Source organism: Tiliqua scincoides, chromosome 4 (genome assembly GCF_035046505.1).
Source record: "Tiliqua scincoides isolate rTilSci1 chromosome 4, rTilSci1.hap2, whole genome shotgun sequence".
Lineage (NCBI taxonomy): Eukaryota > Metazoa > Chordata > Lepidosauria > Squamata > Scincidae > Tiliqua > Tiliqua scincoides.
Genome location: NC_089824.1, coordinates 160,964,984 through 160,991,638, shown reverse-complemented (window position 1 = coordinate 160,991,638; position 26,655 = coordinate 160,964,984). Strand labels below are relative to the sequence as shown.

The 26,655-nt window shown below is 44.5% G+C and overlaps 1 protein-coding gene across 1 annotated transcript; it reads left to right on the top strand.

The window, feature by feature from the left end:
- The first annotated feature begins 1,720 nt into the window (after positions 1 to 1,720).
- On the top strand, positions 1,721 to 24,886 carry LOC136648505 (cytochrome P450 4B1-like). The gene is made up of 12 exons (XM_066624621.1): positions 1,721 to 1,930; positions 3,766 to 3,907; positions 5,701 to 5,745; positions 7,613 to 7,740; positions 8,062 to 8,192; positions 9,837 to 9,988; positions 11,519 to 11,625; positions 18,066 to 18,256; positions 19,948 to 20,081; positions 22,429 to 22,493; positions 24,294 to 24,376; positions 24,659 to 24,886. The coding sequence occupies exons 1-12, from the start codon at positions 1,721 to 1,723 to the stop codon at positions 24,825 to 24,827; spliced, it is 1,557 nt and encodes a 518-aa protein (XP_066480718.1). The 3' UTR covers positions 24,828 to 24,886.
- The last annotated feature ends 1,769 nt before the right edge of the window (positions 24,887 to 26,655 follow it).

Sequence of the window (26,655 nt, the reverse complement as noted above, 5' to 3'; positions counted from 1 at the left end):
GAAAGATAACTTTCAATCAACAATTATATTTTTATTACAAAAAACACACAGGTAAACATAATGCACATGGAAAATGGTAAGTATATGTTTCTTGGTTCCTAGTACTTGGGGAGAGAGATGGGGTACTTCTTCAGCAGCCAGTTTCCTGCCAGGGAGAAATTAGCACTAAGGGACATGACTGTGTTTACCATAAGAAACCTGCAGCAAAGGCTACAAAGTTGATGTACACAGGTCAGCAGAAGATCATACAGTATGAAGACAGGAGTAAAGGCAACAACAGATGCAGGAGAATCTGTTGCTAAATACAATTTCATTCTGAAGTTGAAAGTGTTGACACTCACATTGGAAGTGTTGAAAGTGTTGAAAGTGTTGACACTCGGCACATTGAACAGCATGCCTGCCCAGGCACCTAGGGTGGAATCTGATGGTAGTGCTCCATCCTACACACATTGGGCTCCTATTATGCATCTTGTCAAATGCGGAGATGTGGTCAACAAGCATGATTATCATCTCCCCAGTAGCTTATTTATTTAATCTTCCGCTTTCTTGTCCTCTTAAAAACCCTGTGATCATGATTATTCCTACCTTAGATGGGGAGTTAAGAGTGATGCCTGGGATGTTAAAAATGGTTGTAGTGTGCCCTCTATTGGTAAGAAAACAAAAACCACCTCCTTGTACCCTACAACTATGAACAACTTTCAGCCAGTTTTGAGTCTCTCCTTTCTTGGCAAGGTGATTGAGGAGGATGTGGTGATGGATGAGATGGTTTATCTAGTTCTCTTCAGCTTCAGGCCATGTTTAGAGATGGAGATAGCCCTAGTTTTCTTGATGGACAACCCATATCAGGGACTGGACAGGGAGAGTGCATCCCTGTTGGTCCTGTGGGACTTTTCAGCAGATTTCAGTGCAATCTATCATGATGTCCTGGGTCAGTTAGCTGAGCTGGAGTGGGCACTATTTTGCAGTGGTTCTGTTCCAGTAGATGGTGCTCTGGAGTGCCTGTTTGGAGCCCTGGTCAATGTGGTATGGAGTTCCACAGAGTTCTAATGTATCTGTCTCAGGGAACAGGAACTCCTGGGAGAAGCCAAGCTCACCAAGTAGAGAAGCACCTAGCGGTTAACATGCATGCACCCCTTCCAATAGGCCAAAATTCCCTATTCAATACTATGGTTAAAGGTATAGGCACTCTGTCTTCCATTGTATCTGGTCATCCTGTGAAAAGGATCCTGCTGCCATTGTAAAATCAAGAATTATTATTATTATTAACAGTATTTATATACCGCTTTTCAACTAAAAGTTCACAAAGCGGTTTACAGAGAAAAATCAAATAACTAAATGGCTCCCTGTCCCAAAAGGGCTCACAATCTAAAAAGATGCCAAGGAATACCAGCAGACAGCCACTAGAGCAGACAGTGCTAGGGTGAGGTGGGCCAGTTACTCTCCCCCTGCTAAAAAAAGGAGCACCCACTTGAAAAAGTGCCTCTTACCTATTGGCTGTTCTGTCCTTCCACCCTTTTTGGCATGTACAGCCTTAAGAGGCAGTACATGCTCTTCTGTGAGGTTTCATTGCTGAGCACTCCTTTAAAATAGCCACTTATGAGTTCCTCCTGAATCTTGGAATGCATATTTAATGGTGGGAATTTGGATTCCACCTCCCACAAAGAGCAGTGAGCGTCTTGTAGAAACCTGCACAGCATCTTCTGTAGACCTAGGAGAAAGAATGGGAGCTGTACCAGACACCCAGATAAAATTTTCTTGGCTTTGGATGCCTGAGAATTTCTCTCAAATTTTCTTCCTGCTGGTTATTTTGTTCCTTTTCTCTGTGATGTTGAAAGCCATCCAATTATATCAGAAGAGGCAGGATATGGTCAAAGTCCTTAGCTGTTTTCCAGATCCACCTCGCCAATGGCCTTATGGCCATGTCAAACTGGTAAGCTGACAACTGGGGGCTCTGTATTTTGTGTGTGTGTGATGGCAAGTGCTATCTGGTTTTCGTTTCGTTTCTCAAATTAATGTGTGTTTTGTGGCCCTTGTGCTAATAGGCTGGGTATGCAAATAGAGATACAGAGAGGAGAGAAAGAGAATAAAATAAGAAGGAAAAACAAAAGACTGCCTTGTAAAGAATGGAGTAATAAGTGAATAAGAATAAGGCTACAATCCTAAACACCCTTCCCTGGGAGTAGAACACAGTGGAACATACATCTGAGTAGACATGTCTAGGATTCTCAGCCTCTTCAGCCTAGAAAAGAAGCACCTGAGGGGGTACATGATTGAGAGACATACAAAATTATGGATGGGAAGGATAAAGTGGATAAAGAGATGCTCTTTACACTCTCACATAACACCAGAAACAGGGGACATCCACTAAAATTGAGTGTTGGGAGAGTTAGGACAGACAAAAGAAAATATTTCTTCACTCAGCGTGTGGTTGGTCTGTGGAACTCCTTGTCGCAGGATATGGTGACGGCATCTGGCCTGGACGCCTTTAAAAGGGGATTGGACAAGTTTCTGGAGGAAGAATCCATTACGGGTTACAAGCCATGATGTGTATGTGCAAGCTCCTGATTTTAGAAATGGGCTATGTATCAGAATACCAGATGCAAGGGAGGGCACCAGGATGAGGTCTCTTGTTATCTGGTGTGCTCCCTGGGGCATTTGGTGGGCCGCTGTGAGATACAGGAAGCTGGACTAGATGGGCCTATGGCCTGATCCAGTGGGGCTGTTCTTATGTTCTTATGATTGTGATGTAAGGCTATGACAATTGAAAATAAATGGCTCTTGTCTTTCTCCTCCATTTCTTTTCTGTTTGCTCTCATCTCTTTCTTTTAATCTAATGTATTAAACTCCATTTGCCCAATGAAAAAAACTTTTCATTTGCACTGGACAATTTTTTTTCTCTCCTTTCATAAAATGCGATGAACTGAAGCTCAGAAGATAGTCAGGTTTTAGGAGACGTGTCCGACTGCCCAAAGATAAGGGCAAGACTGTTTTGGTTGAAATGCTATCTGAAAAAAGCAATTTAATATATGGTGATTTAGCTATGCTTTCTGGAGTTAGCACTGTTGTCTCTGTTTCCCGTCAGCATTACTAAGACTAAGAAATGCATGGTTTTCATTCTTAAGATCCCTTTGGAATGTACACCTTGTTGCAGATTTCACTGCAGATTAATTTCAAATTCATGCTGGGCTGTGGTGATGGTAATTAAGTGTAGACTGAAATACAGGTCCAACCTTGTTATACACAGATTTTTTATACACGGATTTGACTCAACACGAATGGCCCCTGCAAATGAGAAGGAATGTGCTGATCCCTGGAGAAGGGGAAAAATGCACCCCTTTAAAATCACAGTTTAAAAAACTGCTTTTATTACTGTTATAGAAAGACATTCATGCAAGTGATTACAGGTATAACCTAAGTATCCACAGATTTTTCACCCATGGAAAAATCCATGGATTTTTCTGTCTCAAGGCAATGAGAAGGGCTATGCCACTGACCTGTCCCCATCTGAAGTCTAAAGACACCTATGGGGCAGAGGGGCAACCCGCCAAAGCCGGCATAGAGGAAGTGGGCAGTCCTAGAGCCAACCATACCACCACCCAACCACAGAGGGGGACCCTATATTGTTGACTGATCCACTTCCCTGAACCCCCCCTAGCAGATTGTGACACATTGCCTCATGGTACAGTGCACACTGATTAACACACAGTGATGGTGATGATGATGATGATGATGATACGAACTGACCTTTAAACAAAAATAATGCAGATGGATCCAGAGGAAGAGTTATTGAACAATGCAATATGGACAGAAAAATACCCACACTGTCATCAAGTATGGCTTGGAGAAGTCTTTGGTTTGCTGTTTATCAACCACCCTGAATATGCAAAGGCAGTATTCAGCAAAGGCGGTAAGAAAAGCATATTTTACGTACACGTGATCAAAATTTGATGGTGTGTGTGTGTGTGTATGCGCGTGCGCGTGCGTGTGTGTGTGTGAGAGAGAGTCACTAAAATCATATGCAAATTAGGTTTATTCAAATTTCAGATACATGTTACAATTTGAAAAATAAAAATGTGCACTATTCAGTTTATAGGTGACCTCTGCCTGTGCTAGTGTTTGTGATGGACCCATTTATTGATCAAAATACCCTGAGCAATTGCATGTGTATGTATACAGTACACGATGTGAAACTCTCCAGTCTCCTTTGACCTTTAAACCATCAAGCCTCAGATTACAGGCTGAAGTTTGCTCTTGTAATCAGCTGCATGGGGCCACAACATAGACTGGGACTGCACTGCAGAGGGCAGGGAGCAACATGATCACTAGCTTGTTTTTTTCTGCTGAAAATTGCCTCTACAAAGTGGCAATTTAACCCTAAAATTGCTACATTTGCTACAGCTCAAGAGTTCCAACTCCGGGCTTGTCCAAGACTTCCTGACAACTGAGCTTCTAAAGGCTTTTTCCAAGAAGTGGCATGCCAAATGTTGTCCCCCAACACTTCCCTAGATGGAGGCAGGATAGAACAATTCAGGGCACAATCCTAAGCTGAGGTTAGGTCAGCCCAAGTCCCCTGGGCGGATTGCAAACATGCCATAAAGCACGTTTACGCCTCCATGGGAGGAAGCCAGGCCAGTGCTCCAAGAAGTGCCGGCCTTTGGAGGCTGACGGAGGCCCCTGCGCCAGCTTTCTCCCGGCTCCTTGCTTCGGTTTGGTTGAGTCAACGCAGGGATGACAGGTAGGCGTGGGGGAGGCAGGGAGGCTGAGGGAGGGAGGCATTTCTGGGCAGGGAGAGGGAGGGCAATGGGCGGCCCCGGGGGCAGGCGCGCAGGGAGCCAGAGGCAGGTCTGGGATCCAGCACTTATGCCGGATCCCAACCCCCATCCCTGGGGAGAACAGAGCGGCTTCAAGCCGCTCTGCTCTCCTTGGATTTGCGCCACCTCAGAAGCCGGCAGCCCTTACCCGAGGTGCTGCTCCTAAGCCGCTCTGCTGCAAAGATGCTGCTGGCCACAATCCTGTGTTGGCTGTAGCACAAGCCTCTTGGCTTGCCTGTTCCAGCGCAAGTTAGGATTGCGCCCTAAGAAATTTACAGTGAAATCCTAAGTTTTGCTGGAGCAGCAGATCTGCATGGCCTCTGCTCTATCCAGTGCATCTATGGCAGGCTGGAGGCCTTGGGGTATGGGGGTAATTTCCCCCTTGACCCGATTAATCCCCAGCCTGCCCATTGGGGCTAATCAGATCTGTACCTGCTGAATAGCAGGCGCAAGTCTGAAGAGCCCCATGTAAGGCTGGCAAATGCATGACAGGAGTCAGGATACGGCGGTGTCCTGCTCTGCAGATCATGCAACCTCCTGGGCCTGATCCACCCCCGTTCCACCGTCACACCATCCTGAAATGCTTCTTCCTTGCCTCCATTATACCCTCCTGCTGCCCCTCCGCTGCCTGGCACATTTCTTACAACATCCATTGGCCAAGATGCAGCATTGGTGGGGTGGCACAGACTTCTCTGGCAGCATGCCTACTTGCACAGTGCCACAAATGTGCTTTACAGCATGTTTGAGATGCTTAGCGTCTACATAGCAGTCACTGGATTGGTGCATCGGCAAAATAGGATTGTGCTTTTATTTACTTAAGCATTGCTTTTCCAGCACTATATGTCATCTCATGCTAGTATCTGTTTTTTTTATTCATTGTGTTATTCAGACTCTAAACCTTTTATAATGCGCAACTTCTTAAGTCCATGGATTGGTATGTATTGTCTTTCATTAAATATATAACTTTCCATATATTCTGTCATCCTTGTTAAACTGCAGCTGTCTCTGTATTACATGACCGCATCCTGCAATTCAAAGACCCAATAGGAGGTTACTGTTTTAGACCAAACTGGTGCCTGCCAGTGGCATTACCTGTCTGCCGTTGTGTAGCGATGGGAGTGCAGGGGGTAGCAATTGCACTGAGCAACAAGCTTTAGGGGGGCAACAAGCTGAGCTTGACACTAGTGGCCAAAAGTGTGAATGTACGAATAAAACCACCATGTTATCTGTCATTGGAAAGGTATGTTAATGCAAAATGAAACTGAATAAATTGCAAGGGAATATCTGTATTCTATCAGAAGTTATGGCCAACTAAACAGAAAATGAAAACACAGTTGCCGTATGGACTAAAAAGTGGATTTTCTTAACTCACAACTGACCTATGAGACCGATTGTTCCAAGAGCCAATGAGATGTTTTTATGATACAGCATGGAACCAATAAGGTATTAATATGAGTCAGCTCTCATTTCCTGTATCCTAATACAGTTACCCCTGTTAACAGGGTAAAGAGGCACTGTTTCAAGTGGTGCTCCTCTTATATTTAGCAGGAGGAGAATAACCATTCCTCTTCCCACCAGCACAGTGTCTCTAACCAGTAAGGGGCACAGCTTTTATTTATTTATTTATTTATTTATTTATTTATTTATTTATTTAACCAACCAACCAACCAACCAACCAACCAACCAATCAATCAAATAAATAAATAAATAAATAAAGCTGTGCCCCTTATTGGTTAGAGACACTGTTGTGTCAGTTGTGAATTAATTAATTAAATGTGATTTTTGTCATGGGGTACAAAATCGTCTTTGATCCCAGGAAGCAGATAGGCTATGCCACTGGCTGGGGGGGAGGCGGCAGAGCAAGTATGTGGTGAGCTGCAGGAGGTGGGTTTTCCCCCAATTTTCACTTTTTTAAAAGCCTTGCCATGACATCACTTCCAGCTGTGGTATCACTTCCGGGGCATCATTTTCAACTTAGTTCTGGGCTACATGATCATTAGCTATGCCACTGCCTGCTTGCTGTTCTTGTTTGGCTAGCGCATTTCAGCCTGCCTTACTTGGGAATCAGAGTTTTAAATGCATCATGCCAAATCTGGAAATGCTGCAAACTGTAGTATTTAAAAAAATGAAATATTGTGCCAGTAGTCTAGCAAATAGAGGGTGAGGGCAGTCCACCCTGGGTGACACTTCAGGGGGTGACGGGTGTGCCAACCGAGCTACTACTGAGCAGCAGCAGCTGTGAGGACATATAAATAGCTGAAGGTAAAGGCAAAGAAACCTACCAAGGTTGGAGTACAGCCTTGTTTTCTGTTGGGTTGACTTCTACTTTTTTATGTTTCGACTATCAATGAGAGTTAAAAGCTCCTTGGGTAATGTTCACTCCATTCCATCTATGGGAGTAGCCTAGTTTCATCATAATCCCTTAAAGGCAGATCTTACTGCCAGGATGGAGAGATAACCCCATGGTTGCAGGTTACAGGACAGGGTGGGCAGAGCAGACCTGGGAAGGGGCAGGAATGGCAGCGCTGGCACACACTGTATCCTATTCCCTTTCCAGGCCAGATTTGCTGACACAAGGCTGCTGGGACTTGCACCAGTGATTTTGCTAGTGCAGGTCCAAGTAGACCTGTGATGCAGGTTATTCCCTGATTTCCAGACTGCTCACTTTCAGCATAGGATGCAGTGGGGCTTTGGTGGTCCCACTGCATTGGTGCTGGCTAGGATTGGGCTGTTTGTTATGTGTATTGCCATGTGTCAAATATGTACCCTTGTGTTTTTCATCTTCCCATTCCTCCTGGTAGGAAGGGGTTTATTGATCCTGAATGGGCCAAAGTGGCAGCAGCACCGGAAGCTGCTGACTCCAGGATTCCATTTTGAGGTTCTGAAGCCTTATTTGGCTCTCATGGTTGAGTCGGTCAAAGTGATGCTGGTAAGAATCACAGCTGCTACAAATTAAAGATTCATTTCTAGACTTTAATCCTGTCTTCATTTGTTCATGGCATGTTTAATCTGGGTATGTAAATGTTGACGATCAATGTGATGGATTGACATTATTGAATTGGCAACAGCTGCAGGCCGTAAACTACCTCAAATGTTCAGCCTGGGTTCCACTCAGAAGAATAAAGAATTATGTATCAGTTTAAACCTTAACGTAGGTACTTTGATACCTACAGAATGTGATCCAGTATCTGATGTTGAAACAACAGTTCTTTTGGGAGGTCTCATGTCTGTCTTTTGATTACAATATTAGGATAAATGGGAAAAGCTGTTCCCCCAAGGAACCACATCATCCCTGGAGCTGTATGAACATGTCAGCTTGATGACCCTCGATAGCATAATGAAATGTGCTTTCAGCTATCACAGCAACTGTCAGACAGACAGGTCAGTATACTTCAGGCAAGGGGAAGCCACAAAGAGACTTGTCTGTGCCACGTGGTAGCTCTGGCCTGAAAAACCAATCATACAGTCCCAACAACCCCAAAATTTGCAATTGCATGTTTCTGCTTTAGCGTAGAGAGTCATAATATGGAAGCAATTTTTCACAATACGGTCCCAGTACAATACTAGTTCAGTATTAACAACATATGGATTATGACACTGAGGCCCCAGTCCTATCCCTCACCATTGGTCATGATGTAGCCATGCTGACGGAGCATGCACTGCATCCAACAGTGCGCGAGGGATGATCAGGAGACCTGCCAGAGGTAAGTAAAACCTCTCTGGGGAGAGAAAAAGGACAGTGTGGTTTTGTAAAGAGGGGACCGGGTCTTGATGCATACTGGTGCTGCCAGAATCCATCCCCACTCTTCCCCATGTACTTCCCATCACCACCCCAAACTTCCCCACCATTCCTGCCCATCACGTGTCCCCAACAACTTACCAGAGCAGTAGGGCCTCTGAGAGCTGCTGGAGTGTACACTGCACCTCAGCCCATTTGTGGCAGCAGGCTACAAAAGCCTGGAGGAGCCCCTGGGTTTCACACCGCCATGTCTTGGGTCCTGGAATGTAGGTTCTGGGCAGTGCAAGGCCCAGATAGGTTTGGGTCATGAATGTCACTAAAATGTCATCTGCCTTATTTCACCATGTTCCTCAGCTCTACGGCAGATTTTTGTAAATGCAGTCTTAACTCTTCCGCCACTGCATGGCTCCCTATGAACTCCTCAAATCTATGCTAGTTCTTTTGCTGGTTTAGAACTGTCATAAAAACTTAAGAAGAGCCCCGCTGGATCAGGCCAAAGGCCCATCTAGTCCAGCTTCCTGTGTCTCACAATGGCTCACCAAATGTTTCAAGACAAGACTGGACTATTCTTGTCAAGACTTGACAAATGCTTCAAGACAAGACAAGATACAATCTGCATCCTGGTGCCTTCCCTTCCATCTGGCAATCTGAGGCCTAGGAGAGGAGGGTAAAGGGGGTAATTTGTACCTGGGTCCAGGGTCAGAAAGGGGCCCAGGAGCCAAAGGAGGGGGCCCAGAAAGTTCCTGGAATTTCACATTTTCCAATCCCACCCAGATTCACTGCCCACATGGGATGTTGGGGGTATTACCGTGGGCATGTGGCGGTGATCACTGCTGTAAGCCAGGCCCAGGAATGCATATATTCCTTAAAAAGTCACATCTGGGAGAAAACTGACCTGCTACAGCAGCTCTTTGGCTTGTGGATCTGCTAACCATGAAGGAATGTTTAGGAGCTCAGTGACACAGCTGTAGGACTGCAGCTACTGCAGAAGTCGGTTTTGGTATACAAAGGACACTTTCCATTCTCGTCTGAGCTTAAGTAGAATGATACTAATCTCCTACATTGATTTTTTTATATTTGAAAGATATTGGAGAAACTTAGGAGTGTATTTGGTTTTCTGTATCTAGCTGCCAATAGGGTAGGCTGGTAGGAAGACTGGTAGATCTGGGCTCCAAAGACTATTCTGGCTGTTGATATTTACCCCCGCTCATTTTGCCAACATTCTGCCCATCCCTATCACCAACCTCCACTCTGTTTCCACATTTCCACCTTCTCTCTTTCCACAGGGATAATTCCTACATTAATACAGTCCTGGATCTCACCCGCCTAGTTTATCAGAGATTAAGAATTCCTCTATACCATAGTGATCTCATTTACTGGTGGAGCTCCCAAGGACGCCAGTTTCGCAAGGCTTGCCGACTAGCCCATAATCACACAGGTATTTTTTAATGGATGTAAGGCTTGTAGCACTGCATGCAGTTTGTGGTACTACTACATTTTAAAAAGGACAGTGGGACTAAGATGGTGAGGGGTCTGTACATCGCGTCCTCTGTGGAATGATTAAAAGAGCTTGGTATATTAAACCTGGAGAAAGAAGACTAAGGAGAGATATGATAGCCCTCATTGAACTTCTTTAAATGGAGGCTCGACAGCTGTTTGTCCCATACTCTATAGCTGCTTGCACTGAGCAGAGGGCTGCACTAGATTACCTCCAAAGTCCCTTCCAACACTAGTGTTCTATCATTCTATATGATGAAGTGTCCTTATCCCACATATAGCTCAGGATTTTTGCCTGATTTCAGGTATGTATTCCTGGAACTTACCTGATCCCTGAATTACAAGTTGACTATAGATGTCAAAACGTTCAAAGGGGAAAGAGGAGGGTAGGAACAGAATTAGACAAGTACATTTTGTGGAAGGACTCTTTGTTGGCTACTGTGGCTACTGTGAGGGTGGAAATGAAAATAAGTTTTATTCATTGGCAATCTGATTTGGCACCCCAGTCATGATCATGTGTTACCTTTCATCTGGCCATAATGTAAACAGAGTCCCGTTCCTTCCTTTCTAGTGAGCCTTAGTGGAGGGCAGAGCAGCAGCACAGATGCAGCCTTTGAGCCCATGTTGCCCCATAAGGTCACAGTGCTGCAGTAACAGAAGCTTCACTGACAGAATTTCCCTCTTATTCCCTCAACCCTCCAACCCATCCCCTGCTTGGCCAAGTGTCCAGCACTCCAAATCATCCTTTCCTACCAATACTGCACAACCCTACAGTGCATTTCCCCTTTTCGTAGTTGTGGGTCATTCAGTTCTACATTTGCATTGGGGACTCTTTCTTCAGTGTGATCTCTTGACCCCTCATTGTTTCCTGTTTGGGTCTTTCAAGATTCTGCCTGCTTCCCCCTTCATTTAATTACCTTGTCAGTAGAACAGGTTTTCTGACACTCGTCTCTCCCCCTTCCTGCAGCTTGCCACCCCTCCAGACTTTTGTTTTTTCCTTTGCTTATTGATTTATTCTTTTACTGCTGTATTTATATAACACATTTCTCATAGATTCAAGGTGATTCACACATACAGACTGATTTTAAACCCCACTTTTCAGTTGGGTTTTTACAATTATTATTCCATGAGAGAGACTCATAGAACCCTCCATTTCTCCAGATGTTTCCCATTCATAGTGCCGTCTCATCCTGGCTTGCCAGCCTTGCACTTCCAAGCTTTCACAGGCAGCTGTAAATCAAGCCTCATTCTTGAGGTGTTATCCATTTCATATTCCTTCACACTCCTCCACAGAGATACCTCGCCAGCCTCTCAGGGTCTCTCCCACTGTCCTTCTCCCATCCAACTCAGCAAATCATGCTTAGCTTCTGACCTCGGACAGGGTGACAGTTCGACCTCCAGACCACATCTCCTGCCTGTCCACAATACAATACTTGCTTACATCTTTATTTGTTGCTTTCACCCAATGCAGATAAGGTAATACAAGAGAGAAAGGAGTCCCTGAAGAATGAGCAAGAACATGAAAAGATCCTAAAGAAGAGGCATTTGGATTTTCTGGATATTCTTCTTTGTGCACAGGTGAATGTTGTAGCAACTCATTGGTAGTTTCACTTCCAGTTGGGCTGGAAGACATTTAAGGGTTTTTCCAGACAGGACCCTTTTCTCATGCTGTCTGTAGAGTCAAACCACGCAGCCTGTGTGGCATGCACGTCCTCATGAGTTCATCTGAACATCACACAGAAGGCCTTGCTATTACACACCATTGATTTCAACTCTCGAATGGAAGGGAATTGATCACCAACCAACCCCCCCACTAGATAAAAATGATGGTGGGAAGTGGGCAGGGGGTCATGTCAGGAGTGAGTCACCTGTGTCACACTGGTCTATGTATGGCTTGAAAAGAATCAGCATCTTTAACTGGGACTTAATATTAATCGGGAACCTGCTCAGCTGCCACAATAGCTGTATGTCTTGATGACTTCCACAGCCCAACCCTAGCCTCTGCCTGCTTAGAGTATGTGCTTCCACAGGCAGGATGGGCTGGCAGGAGACTAGGCAGCCCAGGAGAGTTAAGTAAAGAACATGTTTATTCACCTCCCCATCAGCCAAGAAGGGAGGTCCAGGTTGGGAAGGGGGGATTTGATCTACCATGTGTAACTGTTGCCCAAATCCTCCCCCCTCCTGCCCCTGATCCATGTCAATCCCCCTCTGATGGTTCCCCACCATTAATTCACTGGCAACAGTGGATATGTGGGCATTTTGCAGCAGCTATAGCTTCCAGGTTGTCGTCAAGGGCAACGCTTTGAAGAAGCACATTACAGTAATGGATCCTCTAAGGCAGTGGTCTTGCCACAACCCCAATGAATGAATGAATGAATGAATGAATGAATGAAATATGAGACTGAGGACCTACTATTGATCCAACCTCACTCCCGAGACCTTATCTGCCCACCCCTGTCCTATCACTAAGCACTCCCCGTCCCCATTATGCCCTTCCAGCACTGTTTACTGTAACCAAATATTCTTATTATAGAGAGCAGAAAAAGATACCATGAAGCCTGGTGCTGTTTTAGCACAATTGCTAAATTGTGATCAGGACTGGGACACAATCTCCTGATAGCTCAATTGGTACACCATATGCCTCTCCCTTTACATGTTGGTGCTCTAGTCTAGTCCAGTGATCTTCAACTTTTTTCATTGCCATGAAGTTGCCATGACCCCACAACTGAGGCTTTGTGATCTCACTGAGGTCCCATCCACAGGGCTGAAGAACACGGCGCTAAGGACATGGATGTCAGGGACAGGCAGCCCATTCTCGTGCTGCCAGCACTGGTGCTCCAGCTCCACTACCCGTGCTCAGCATGGTAAAAGTTTGGGAAGGCACTCCAGTGCCAGTGGTGATCCCGCTGTGCCAGCAGAGAGGCCAGTGCCAGTTGGCAATTCTAAGGACCAGTGAGTGGTATGTTTCCCTGCAGGACTGCGGGGAGGACTTTTGGGGTGAGGGAAGGACAGGGGAAGGTGGGGAGGGGGCAAAACCGGGCTGAATGAGGGTGGGCCGGAGGGCAGATCAGGCTTAGGAGGGAGGCAGAGACAGCAGCAGAGGCTACCGTCAAATCCTATGCCTTCCAAGTCAAGCTATCCGACACTGGTATCAAGAGCTGGCGCAGATCTAAGTAGACTCATGGGGGCCAGCCATGCTCAACATGGGTAAGAGAATGGAGGTTCCCTTACCCCAAGGAAACCATCAGCACCTTCCTTGGCCCCACAGTATATAGCGGCGTCCATTTCAGTGCTGCTGTACTTCTAGGAGCCACGGAAGGATAGGATCGGGCCATAAAGATGCAATCCTGTACCCATTTATTTGGGAGTAGTCTCCATTGATCTGAATCAGGTTTACCTCCAAGTAGACATGTATAGGATTGTACTATAAATCCCTCCTGTTCATGAGGATGGATCAGTTGTAATGGAGAGATAGCCCTTGCAATATCTACGTGCTGTTGTTGTTTTTTTAAAAAGTTCCTGATCAAGGAGCAACTTCCAGAATGCATAGCTGTTCTGACCAGGTAAATCCTATCCCATCAGTTGCTACCCAGGAAGCTTGCTACTACAGTCACTAGTGTGAGTTACGTCAACAGTCTTTTCTGTGAGGATTAATGTTCAACTAGAGATGCCCCATTACTCGGGGCTGAATATATAGCATGTTTCAGGTATGAAGAGATAGCGGAGAGGGTCATGTCATTAAAAGTCCTGTTGTTCATGTCTTGCATAAATTCATAAATATTAAGACCAGAAACATGTTGCAATATAGGTACAACTCTGCCTGCAGGACTCTGGAGGGTAGGACATTGTCCAGATGCCCCCTTTACTTTTTCCTCTGTGGTACTTGTAGGAGGTGTGTCTCTTTGCAGGAATTCCTTCTTTCCTTCTTCCACATGTTTCACTGTCTTCCTGACTATGGAAGATTGCTGGCTGTGTCCAGATTGCTGGCTGTGTCCAGTGTCCCTTGGGCTTTGTCTTTGTTCTGCAGTGGGTTTGGTTTTTTAATAAGAACTCCTGGGGTTCAGTGCTATCCTGGGAGGTGAGTTTTTGCCAGATGGCCTTTCTCTGACTTGTCATTGTAATCTGGAATGGTGGTAGTGGATACAGTTTACCAAGGCTTTTCCTCCATTCAGCTGCTGGTCCAGAAAAGGCAAAGTAGGAAGCAGGAAGGTGTGTGTGCCTGCTAACCACTAGGCGCTACTCCCTTGTGGTCAAGCCTGGCTTCTCCCAGGCACTCCTGTTCCCTGATAAAGATACATTAGAACTCTGTGGAAGCCCACACCACATTGGCCAGGGCTCCAAACTGGCACACCTTGGCACCACTTTCTGGGACTTGTTGGCCAAAAAGCAACAGAACCACTGCAAATAGTGCCCCAAAGCCCCAGCTCAGCCATCTGCCCTGGAAGGACACCATGGACAATGGCACTGAAAGTGACTGAGAAGTCCAGCGGGACCAACAGGGATACTCTCTCCCTGTCCAGACTCTGACATGGGTTGTCCACCAGGACTATGGCTGTCTTCAACTCTGGGGGCAGATCATGCAACTTGATCTGCAGCACTATGAAGGTAAGAGACAAGTCTGTTCCAAACTACTTCCACTTCCCTCCGTGCAGTAGCCCATGCTGGACAGGCTGTATTATAAGAATCATGTTTACAGGAATTATGGGATAGCTCAGCTCAGTTGATTCATTGAGTTGTTTTATGAGTAGGAATGCTTATCTGTCTCAATTCCTCTATGTATGCAAAGAATTAATCATGATCCACTTCACAGGGTTTTTATGAGACAAGAAAATGAAAGATTAAATAAGTGTTTCATAAGCTGTATGTTAATGAGGGGATGATAATCATGCTAGGTAGCTGCATCCCCTCATTTCACAAGATGCGAGTTCAATGTGTGTAGGATGGAGTACTACCATCAGATTCCACCCAAGGTACATGGACAGATAATGTTGTTGAATGTGCAGGTGACATCATGCTAAGGAGGCAAGACCAGCCTCTTTATGAATCGCCCCCCTCCCCCATGCAGACTAGAATGTCAACAGTTTAGACTAGTGGTTCCCAACCTTGGCTACGTGTACCCCTAGAAGCACTTCCCAGAACCTTTTGGGTACTAAAAAAAGAATTGAATAAAGGCAGGAAAAAGCAGGTCTGTATCAGAATGCCTTGCAGGACTGGCAAGGCAGGAAGGAAGGCAGTCAGCTGACTATGAAAGTGCACAAAGCACATGTTGGTTGAGCTGGCAAGACAAGAAGGAAGGCAGCAAGCTGGCTGTGAAAGCTTCACCAACTGCTAGTTTTTGATCATCAGTTTGTGTATTATTTGGGTTTCATTGTCTATGCCAATAAAGGCTTTGATTTGATTTGATGTGGTTCAGTAGTTGGGACATTAAAAAAACTGAAACATAATGTGGCAAGTGATCAATCACTAAGAATTTCACAGGACACACGTAACAGTTTGGTGGAAGTGAGAAGGTACAGTCTTCAGTTTTTCAAACAGGTAAAAAGAGAAAGTACTGTGATGAATACGTGAAGCATGGTTTTTCGTTTATAGGAGATGAGAAGTGCCCTAAGCCCCAGTGTATAGTGTGTGGGGTAGCATGAAATGTTCTCTGCACTTATGGCATTTAGGGCGTAGTCCTAACCAATTTTCCAGCACTGGTATAGCTGTGCCAGTGGGGCATGTGCTGCATCCTGCAGTTGGAGGCTAGTCATGTGGAGGCCTCCTCAAGGTAAGGCAGTATTTGTTTGTTCGAAGTTGCATTGCCCTTATGTCAGTGCTGGAGAGTTGGTTAGGATTGCGGCCTTACAAACAAAACATGACAGCTAGACAAAACAAGGATATGGAGTTTGTGAACAGGGCTTTTCTTATGCCTTCAAAATAAATAAATAAATAAATGTTGAGGAAAACTCAATGCATTTCCAGATTTAAGACTGTATCTGTGGGAAATTTTAGTGTTTTACCTGTTTTATAATCTTTTTATTAAATCATATATCCAGTGAGTTATCCTAAGGAGCCAGAAATGAATATTACTCTGCAAATTGACGGCTGAGGGCCTAGTGTCATGGCTGCAGGCAGAGGCTTGCGGCTCTATCTTAAAGCCTGCTTACGCAGCAGATAAAGTGAAAAACATGTTTATGACCAAGGGCTCAGTCGGCTGGGGGTCAGGGACTTTTGTTGGAAGAACAGATAAGGGAATATGTCAAGACGTTCAGGGAGAAGTGACCTCCTGATTTGAGAACTGTGAAAAGTCCCAGGATGAGAGCCAAAGCTTGCATCAGAGGGTCTCATTAGACTTGTTTACACATTGCTATAAATTTGTGCTCAAAGGGGAGGCTATTTCAAGGGCTGGTCCTATGTCCTGACAGTCTTGTTTCTGTCCTGTATGGTATATCTGATGGAGCAATAAAGATGGACTAAAGAACAGTACAAGTCTCTGTCATTCTATTTGGCTGCTCAGCTAAAAGAACCAGGAAAAAGAAATTCCTATCTATCATATCTTACATCAGTTGAACCTGATTTCAAAAATCTATGTGCCTCAGAACAGGTTTAAGTATCACACTGAACATTTATTGTGTATAAAATATTGGTTGCATGTTTTATAAAAATTGCTTTTTAATCCCATTATTGGGTCATTTGTTTACAGTTACAACAAATAAATTTGAAATAACAGCAACTATATTAATTACAAACACTTTGAGAATATAGGGGTACAATTTATTGAAATGGGGTACTGCCCCATTGTACTGCCAAGGGGTATGCAAGTGAAAAAAAAAAGATTGGGTTGCAGGTGAATAAAGGTTGGGAACCATTGCTTTAGACTTAAGACAAAAAATGGTACTTAGCAACAGATTCTGCTGTATCTGCTGTTGCCATCATGCCTGTGCTTTTGATTTTTCTGTACTGTATGATTTTTCTGTATGATCAAAACACTCCCTGGTAGAAAATTGGCAGCTAAAGAATCCCCTCATCACTCTAGAATAGGGGTGCCCAAACCCCAGCCCTGGGGCCACATGCGGTCCTCGAGGCTTCTCAATGCAGCCCTCAGGGAGCCCCCAGTCTCCAATGAGCCTCTGGCCCTACGGAGATTTGTTGGAGCCAGCACTGGCCCGACGTAACTGCTCTCAGCGTGAGGGTGACTGTTTGATCTCTTGCGTGAGCTGTGGGTTGAGGGCTCCCTCCTCTGCTTGTTGTTTCATGTCTGTGATGCAGCAGAGGCAGCAAAGGAAAGGCCAACCTTGCTTTGTGCAAGGCCTTTTATAGGCCTTGAGCTATTGCAAGACCTTCATGCATTCATATAAGTTCATCTTTAATATATTCATTTATGTAAACTTATGCAAATTTATTCAAATTTTAAATGTAAATTAATTCTTTTTCCCCCCAGCCCCCAACACAGTGTCAGAGAGATGATGTGGCCCTCCAGCCAAAAATTTTGGACACCCCTGCTCTAGAACAAAGGTGTCCAAACTGGAAACCACTGCATGCTGGGAAATCCTTTCCCAGCTGAATGGCACTTAGCCATCTCCCAATCAGCACTGCTCCACATTGCCGATCTCCCCAAAACTGCACCCCAGGCAGCTGTGCCTGCCCAGAAATCTGGTGCAACGGCTGCTGTGGTGACAGAACCCAGAAGTGGCTGATCAGGCTGTAGTTTTGGGGAGATCGGCTGAATGAAGCAACGGCTCCCCAGCAGAACGGTAAGTACCATTCACCCAGTGATCTGGCTGTGCACAGAATCTGGCCCACAGGTTGGGGTATGGAGAGCCCTACTCTAGAGAAAACCTGTGCCACTTGTGAACCACCAACCTAAATCTAGCCCCCCAGCAGCTCAGTGGCTTACTAAATGGGTTATGGTGGTTTGATGGGTGATTGTGCAGACCTGCTTTAAAAGAATGATGAATTAGAATCCTCCTATTAAACTTAAACAAGCAGAACATTGGTCTTACAAAAGTCATTAATCCCTATGTTCTTGGTGTTGTTAGGATGAACATGGAAATCCATTGTCGGATGAAGATCTGCGTGCTGAGGTGGATACTTTCATGTTTGAGGGTCATGATACTACCGCTAGTGGGATTTCTTGGCTCCTGTATTGTATGGCCCAGAACCCTGAACACCAACAGAGATGCAGAGAGGAGATAAAGGAGCTTCTTGAAGAGAAAAACTATATTCAATGGTCAGTCCTCCTCCTTCATGTATATAACTTTCAGGTTGTATTGTTGATTTTTCCCAAGATAGAAAATATCATTGCTCAAGTATGGGAGTGACCAAAGGCGAAATTGCAGAATAGGTTAGGAAGTCTTTGACCACACGGTGTAGGCTGTATAAATTCTATGGAGGTCAGTCTAACGTGCACAAGATTGCAGCCATGTGAGGCAGAAAAGGGGTGCTCACAGCTAAACACATATGATGTCTAAAGGATTAAAATGCCCTCCCTTCTTGCCATCCTGTCCCCCATGTGAGCTAAATTACTTTGTAAAAACAAGTTAGCTTAGTGAAAATGAAGTACTAAATTACCTTAATAAAAACAAGGGCCAGTAAAAACATGTCTTGGTAAAAGCAAGACAAGGCCAAATTGTGTTTAATATAATGTGTAGCTTTACCTTGACTGGGGGTGTTTGCCTTACAGTATACAGTTCCCCTTTTAGAACTCAAGCTGAAGAGGAGCAAACTGCCAGCTGATTGCTGATCTACAGCTTAACTCCCAGTCCTGGGGAGCTGAAACCCATAACAGGATGCTGCTTTCTTGGAGGGAGCATAGGGCAGCATGCATGCATGGTTAAAACTCCTCTGGTGTGGCAGAATTTTCCCAAAAGACAATTTTCCTGCATAGCTAAAAGGACCAATTCTTGTTTATTGCCTCAGCCTAGCTGTCACCTGTTCCACTCAAGTGTGACTTTTGGATCTAAAGTCTTCCTATTTCAGTTGGTGAAAAGGAACTGTTTGGGTTTCTGAGCAGGAATGATTTGGACCAACCATTCTCAACAGGGGCCATATGGCCCCCTGGAGAGCACTAGTAAATTTGAAGGGGGCCACAGACTGAAAACTGTGAGAAAGGGAGCCCCAAGGCTTTATGGGGTGCCCTGGTAACTGAATCAATGAAATAACCAAGCAGCATTTTAAGATTGTGCCACACACTTGAAGTTACTGCAGTGGAATGGAGCATACTGTCTTCTCTTCAACCTACCCAGGCTGGTGTCATGTACCATGTACAGCTCAGAAGATGTAGGTTGGTGTGTGTAATGGTTCATGTATGAGTGTGGAGTGAGTCAGAAAGTCGGTAGTAGAACACGGTGGGACAAGCGGCAGGAGGTGGTGGGACACAAGGGGTTGTCAGTTCAGTTTGTTTCAAAAAGATTTTTGGTTCAAAAGTGATCTACTGAATAAATTTCCAACACTGTGGGGATCCCCCCCCCCAATTATTGCCTTTCTTTCAACATATTTGGTTGAGCGTGGATTTAGCAAGGTAGTTCCCCTGACAAAATTCAGGCACAGAGGTGACATTTGACTGTTGTTATCTAATTGGGAGCCTGATGTCATGAAACCTACAAAAAAGCAGCAAGCTCACCAAGCACCAAGATCACAGTAGGCCTGACAGATGTTTAGTTTCATACATTCTATTTGAAAGTTTTGTCCAGTATGTTAGAATGTACAGGTTTTCTTGGTGTTCAGTAATAAATGATTTTATGTTTTTATGTTTGTGTTATAACCTTTGATGGAGGAGGAGGAGGCTAGAACCTGAGCTCTTTGGAGGCCATAGCAAAAGAGTTGAGAATGGCCGATTTATACCATGGATTTTTGAGTTGACTTTCTTGCTTATAACAGTTTATGAGCTTGAGTTCCAACCTGTTTGGTGGTGTCTTCCAGGGATGACCTTGGGAAGATGACTTACTGCACTATGTGTATTAAAGAGAGTCTTCGCCTTTACCCTCCGGTACCCTACCTAGGTCGAGAACTGAGTGCACCTGTGACATTTGCTGATGGACGAAGTTTACCTAAAGGTCTTATCTCTTCCTTCTCCAGGCTTTTATGGAACTCTTCACTAACTCTTGGGACTTTGTTTTTATGCTGTGTCTTTCTATTTAATTGGACTGTCCTTTCCAAATATCTCTTTGGACCACAAAAACTAACAAAGACTTTCACTCATGACCTTTTATAAGAATTGGTGAAAGACTCTACAAGGGACCTGGGTTTTTAAATTCTCAAAAATCATGAAGAGAATCCAAAAGCTGCAGAAGACAAAATACTTAAGAGATATCAACTCATAGTCCCAACATATTTTGAGCATCAGCCTCTTCATCTGGAAATTAAAAAATGCACTAAAATAAAACATCAATAAAAATGACCTTCTCTTAATATGTAAATAAAACAAAACTAGCACAATGAAGCCACTAATCTTTTTTTAAACACAAATAGGGATAACAATGTTGATACACTTAACCCAAATCTTGACCAACTTTCCTGCACTGACATAGATGTTCCAATGGGTCATGTGCTGAGTCCTGCAGTTGGGAGACAGTCACAGAGGCCTCCTCAAGGCAAGGGAATGTTTGTTCCCTGATCTCAGCTGCACTGCCCTTACCTCAGTGCTGGAAAGGTGGTTAGAATTGTGCCAATTACATTGTAATTGTTACTAATCCCACCTTGGTGATGCAGCCACGCCAACAGAATGCATGCTGCATCCTGTGTGGTGGGGAAGTTGTGGAGGTAAGCGGTCCTTGAGGCAGTCTCCTTGAAATAAAGAGTGGAGCATCCACTCAAAATGCAAGAGTGTTACACAGCCTAGCTGGCATGACATGTCTTCTTCCATTTTGTATTAAGAATACTGCAGATAGGACTACTTCTTTTACCTAGCCACATCTCCTGCCTTTTCTGCCTTAACATGAAATATTAAGAGGACTTCTGGTGAACTCAAAATCTCAATCATTACTTTATGACTTTCATAATCGCTCTTTTAAAGGTATTGCCTTACATTTATTTTCAGTTATTTTTTCTGCTACCGAGGAAATGCAACCAACACAGCTACCAAGAAAAGAATAGCTGAGCAAGATAGAGAGAGCAAGAGGGAGAGTGAACTTGTAACTGAACAAAGTGAAACATTGTTAACCCTATCTGTGGACTTGTAACTGAGCTCACATGAACACATGGCCTAGACTTTAGGTCAGTGGTTCCCAACCTTTGGTCAGGTGCTACCCACTTAAGGAGGGTAGCAAACCAACCGGGGAGCCATAGGTCCCCTTAATACAGCATTTCCAGGTCTTACTGTCGCCACCGCCACCACCAAATGTAAGTTTAAAAAAAAACACCCAAAAACACTTTACTTACCCATGTTTGGCTGTGGCAGCAGTGCTGAAACCATACTAGCGGCACATATGAGTTGCCTCTCGGGTCGCTAACCTACTTAAGGGGGTAATGTCCCCAAAATGAACGTCATTGCCAGCCCTGAGGTGTGGCGAGCCCAGGTTGGGAAACACGGCTCTAGGTTGTCTAGAAACTGGGAGGAGGGGCTCTTCATGGAGTTTGGTTAATGTTTCAATAACAGATTAATCCAATTCTTCACCCCTCCCCCTCCCACACTGCTGCGGCTGCTTCAGAAAGAAGCGCACTGTATCCAATGGGGGCGGGTTGGATGCAGGAGGCAGATTAGGATGCTTGGAAAGGTAAAGGTGATTTAAATTCCCTTACACTTCTATAAGCCTCTTGCTCAGCGCTGTGTAAGCCTGTGCCAGTAATTTTGCTGGTGCAAGTCCAAGGAGAAAATGGGGTGTGGAGGCTGCCGATGGAAGGATAGAGTCCAGCATGTGCCATCGCCCCTGGATCCACCCCCTCCTGCACCATGCTCACCCCCTGTTCCTCCCCCCTCCCTGCCTAGTTTCACCCCAGCCCTGCTCTTGTTTCGCCCTCCCCCACCCAATTCCAGCTCTCCCACCATCTTGCCTGCTTCCCAGAGTCCTCTGGATCTGCTGACAAGGGCAGGAAGGCTTTGGCCTTTGTGCTTGTGAACCTGAAGCATGCTACTCTCTGTGCTGCCAGAGCAACCTTACAGCTGCTTTACAGCAGACATCGCCAGTGAAACATGCATGCCCTAAAATAAGCTCACTGCAGGCTGATGCCGCAGTTCTTTATCATGCCTGAGAAACATGCGAATGTGCCACCCTCCCACCTTATTTGTGATTTGTCAGCAGTTCCTGGATTACTGCCTAATGGTCAGACTAGCCATTGGCCATTTTAAGATTAAAGTGGGTCATAAACTGCTTAGGTCCTTAAATGCTCCACATGGTAGAGAAAAACATCAGAGGGAACACTGCTAGCAACTGATGATCTTTATTCTTTTTTATCTTATCTTAGGTTTTCTTTTTTCATTGAATATTTACGGTCTTCACAGAAATGCTGAAGTTTGGGACAATCCTGAGGTAATAACAAGGCAAGAGAATGTAATGGTCTTTTCATTTTTTATTTTTTTTTGCAATACTTTATTTACGAGATACAGGTAAGGAACACTGGCTAAACTTAGGGCTGGGACTACACAGGTTACACATGAGGATATTGGCCATTGATTACAACATACATTGCCCAACGAGATTATTCATCAATACAAAAATTATCATATTTATTAATCCACTGATTAATAGTTTAACTAAACAATCAATATTTTTTCTCTAAAATTATCTATCCAATCATAAAAAGGTTTCAAGTTTTTACTTATACACTCTTCTTGCCACTAAGCTAATACTTAAAATAAAAATTTTCTTGTCTGATTCTTAGTTTCTAATATCACATTTAAGAGGAATGCCTCCAGTTAAAATGGTAATACACAGTTCAATTCTCTTATAACATGTTATGTATCATTTTCCAAAATTTCTTTACTTTTTCACCTGTCCACCACATATAATAAAAAATTCCCTCAATTCTTTACTCATCTGACATTTGTTTGATGACCCAGGGTACACTTTTACTATTTTCTCTAGAATAAAATACCATCTATAAATTATTTTATATAACTTCTCTTTTAAAAAATAACCCCTTTATTTATCTTATTTTTGCAACATTTGTATTCCAAATTTTCATTTACATCTACTTTGATTTAATATGATTAATAGAATACTCTTCATTTCTAAAAAAAAAAAAAATTGATCCATTAGTATCTACAAAAGAAAAAAATTCTACTTGTTTTTCAGCCATTTTAACTTTCTGTCTTGGTGCTTGCTTTGTTCTCTGTCTTACGGTGTTTTCCTTCCTGTTCCCACCACTGCTCCTTCCATTTCTTCTTTTTCTTCTTAAATCTCTTAAATTTCTTGGCCCCTCTCTTTTTTCCTTTCTTTTTCTTCATTCTGTTGTTTTTGAATTTAATCCAAAAATTCTTCCTCTTCTTGAGACAGCGTGCTCTCTGAATGTTCCTTCTTTTTTCTTCCTTAAAATTCTTAATTCTTATAGTGACAGTTGCTTTTTCCGTCTCCTGTCTCATTTCAAAATACTCAGTTTCTTTAGTTTCATCCGACATTTGATCCATTCTTTTTTCTTGTCTGTTATTTATAATCTGTCCCTGCCTGCTTATCAGGGAGGAGTTTGTTTGCTTCATTTGTTCAGATAATTTTCTGACCTACAAGAATTTTCCCTCCCTTCTATCCCACTTTAGGAACCACTCAGTGCCACCACATTCTAAAAACCTTTTCCCTGGGAAGGCATAGGCATGGTGAAGTGATCACAAAATATACAAATTGGCACACCCAAAATATTACAGTAGTGAGTCAACAGGTGCAAAGAGTTAGAGCCACCACCCGTATCTGCAACCTCCTTTGCTGCTGTCATTCTCATTCCCTCTTGTGTATTTCCAGGATTTAAAAATGGAAGAGGGGAATGGAGCAGATGAAAACGTTTGTAGGAGAGGACAACAGCTGGCTTTAGAACATTGGCCGGAGTCAATTTAACTCTTTCCTGTCCTTTGAGTTGTTGGGGGTTGCTTTCCTTCATTTGCTTGCCCTGTAGGGTTTAACTGATCACCATTTTTGTGGCTTTGAAGAACCTTTTCTCCTGGTTATGTTGGCCATCTTCCACCTTGTTTTACAGCACATATTCTGACTTGCTTGCTTACTATGTCAAACACTGCTCAGTGTACCTGTTTTCCTGAAGAGATACTCCTCCTTATAGCCCTTTCTACCAAGATCACTGGCCACACTGGTTCAGGCTGACTTGACTCTTATTTTCTGCTCCAGGTTTTCAATCCTCTGAGGTTCTCCCCAGAGAATTCAAGTGGTCGCCACCCATATGCTTTCCTTCCTTTTGCAGCTGGATCAAGGTAAAGATGTTTAACATTATCCTTCATACTTCTTTTTAAAACTACATTTCTTCGATGAAGGTGTCTCTGCCATTATTTTCTCTGAAAGGCAAGACTGCATTCAAAACCTATAAACTTATAGAGGGAACTGAACCAAAATTATCCAAACACTTTTGGACGTGACCCCCATCCCTGACCCACTTTCCAAGATTAATGGGTTTTCTGCTTAAATAAATGAAGTGCCCTTTTTAAAAGAGGTCAGTGTTCACAATGCAATATTGTCCTTTCTTCTTTTCTATGCAGGAACTGCATTGGACAACAGTTTGCCATGAATGAGTTGAAGGTTGCTCTGGCCTTGACACTTCTGCGGTTTGAGCTATTTCCTGACCCTTCCAAGTCCCCCATTCCCAGTCCACAGTTGGTCACCCGCTCCATTAATGGGATACATGTGAATCTGAAGGCTCTCCCCTGAGTGCATAATGGCTTAGCCCGCCTTCCCCACTGCAGTTAAACTTAAGTACATGTAACAGAAACAACAGCATATTTTCCCTGCTCCCATCATTTACTTCCCCCTCCTCTGTCATCTGTGTGTTGCTATCTGCCCCTGTAAATCCCTGTAAGAGATTTGTCTCTTCATTCTTTGCACATGTACACGAATAGTGGTATAATAATAAAAATGCTTGCTATTGACAATCCTGATATAAGATTGGTCATGCTTCATTTTTCCCAGTGCTTGCCAATAAAAATTGGCAATTATATCTTGGGTGTGGTATATCTTGGGTTCGTCCACTTCCCTCAAACAAGCAAAGTAGCCCCACAATGGGGCTACTCGATTCTGTGGCAGCTCTGGAGCCGGCACAGAATCAAGGAGTCCTGTGTCGGTACACATGACCTGACACAGGGCTCAGGATCTGGTGAAGCCGATCCCGTCCTCCTCCTACCCTGCTCCCTTCCCGGCCACGCCTCCCCCACACTCTCCCCACCTCTCCCCCACCCCAGAACCTCCCCCACCTTCCTCCTGCCTCCCTCTGCAGCGGCTTCCCCTCTGGTGCTTGTGTCGGCCCCACAGGGCTGATGCAAGCGGAAAAGGTAGGCGTGGGGTGGGCGGGGAGGAGGAGGGAGGGAGGTGTTCCTGGGCAGGGGGAGGGACGGCAAGGGGCGGGCTGGCGAGGAGAGGGAGGCGGGGCTGGGATCCGGCAGTTATGCTGGATCCCAACCCCTGTTCCCGGGGAGAACGGAGTGGCTTCAAGCTGCTCCACTCTCCTCGGACTTGTGCCTCCTCAGGAGGTGGCGCAAGTCTGAGGAGACCATTGGGACCAGCAGCCCTTACCCAGGGCTAAGGGGAAGAGCTTTCCCTTTGCCTCTGGCTAAGCCGCTTCTGGCCACAGTCCTGCACTGAATACAGCGCAAGCCTCCTGGCTTGCCTTTTCCAGCGCAAGTTAGGATTATGCTGTAAATTATGCAATCCTCATTATTGCTATTGAACAAAGGGCAGAAGAGATGTTGAACAAAAATCAAAGTGCTGACCATGGTTGTTTCATTCCATATCCACCTGTCATAACTACTGCAAAAACCGAAATGAAAAACAACAAAAACATTCAGCAAGTAGGTTATATAAGTTGGCAATTTGGTGAAGGGGCTTCCTTTGCTCTTGTTGCTCAAGATGTTACATCACAATAAGCCAAGAAAATCTACGCCTTAATAACACTGCAAAGATAAGGGAGTCTCGGGGTGGAGGGTGGCAAAGGATCAACTCAAATCATGGGTTGGGTTCCAATCTTCAAACAGCAGGCAAGTGAGACCATGTGCTGGAGTGATCCACAGCCAAGGGAGTAGCTGCAACAGTTCAATACCAGGAGATGCTGAAACCCTGAGGATTAATGTGAATTGCATCTCTACTTAGGAAGTCCTACTAAAGTGTGAATAAACGCCTGGTTTTCCTTGGCCAGGACTTTCCAGAACCACCTTTTTGTGGGCGCCGCATTGGCAGCACTACCAGCACCACTACAGACAACAGCTGGACATGGGAGTGGGTGGCTGGCTCCACAGTGGTAGCTGTAGCAAGGGAGAGGTTTCTTCAGATGCTGTTGCCTCCTTATCTCTTCTTTGCTCTGCACCCACCTGTAGCATTTTGGTGCTACTTGGGAGCAGCTTAAAATGCTGCTTTGATGTTGCAGAGAAGCCATGGCAAGAATTAGACAACAGACACAGGTTTCAGAGAGGTTGAAAGCGCTGGAATGAAATCAAGGGAGAAGTGAAGTCTCCCAGCTCCTGACCCAGCTTTTTATTAAGTCTCAAAA

Bases quoted from the DNA above. Each gene is read 5' to 3' on its own strand.
- LOC136648505 (XM_066624621.1), top strand. From the start codon at position 1,721: ATGGGAGCTGTACCAGACACCCAGATAAAATTTTCTTGGCTTTGGATG. The intron at 3,908-5,700 runs GTAAGAAAAGCA...TGTGTTATTCAG, and splicing joins GGCAGTATTCAGCAAAGGCG to ACTCTAAACCTTTTATAATG. The intron at 9,989-11,518 runs GTATTTTTTAAT...CACCCAATGCAG, and splicing joins ACTAGCCCATAATCACACAG to ATAAGGTAATACAAGAGAGA.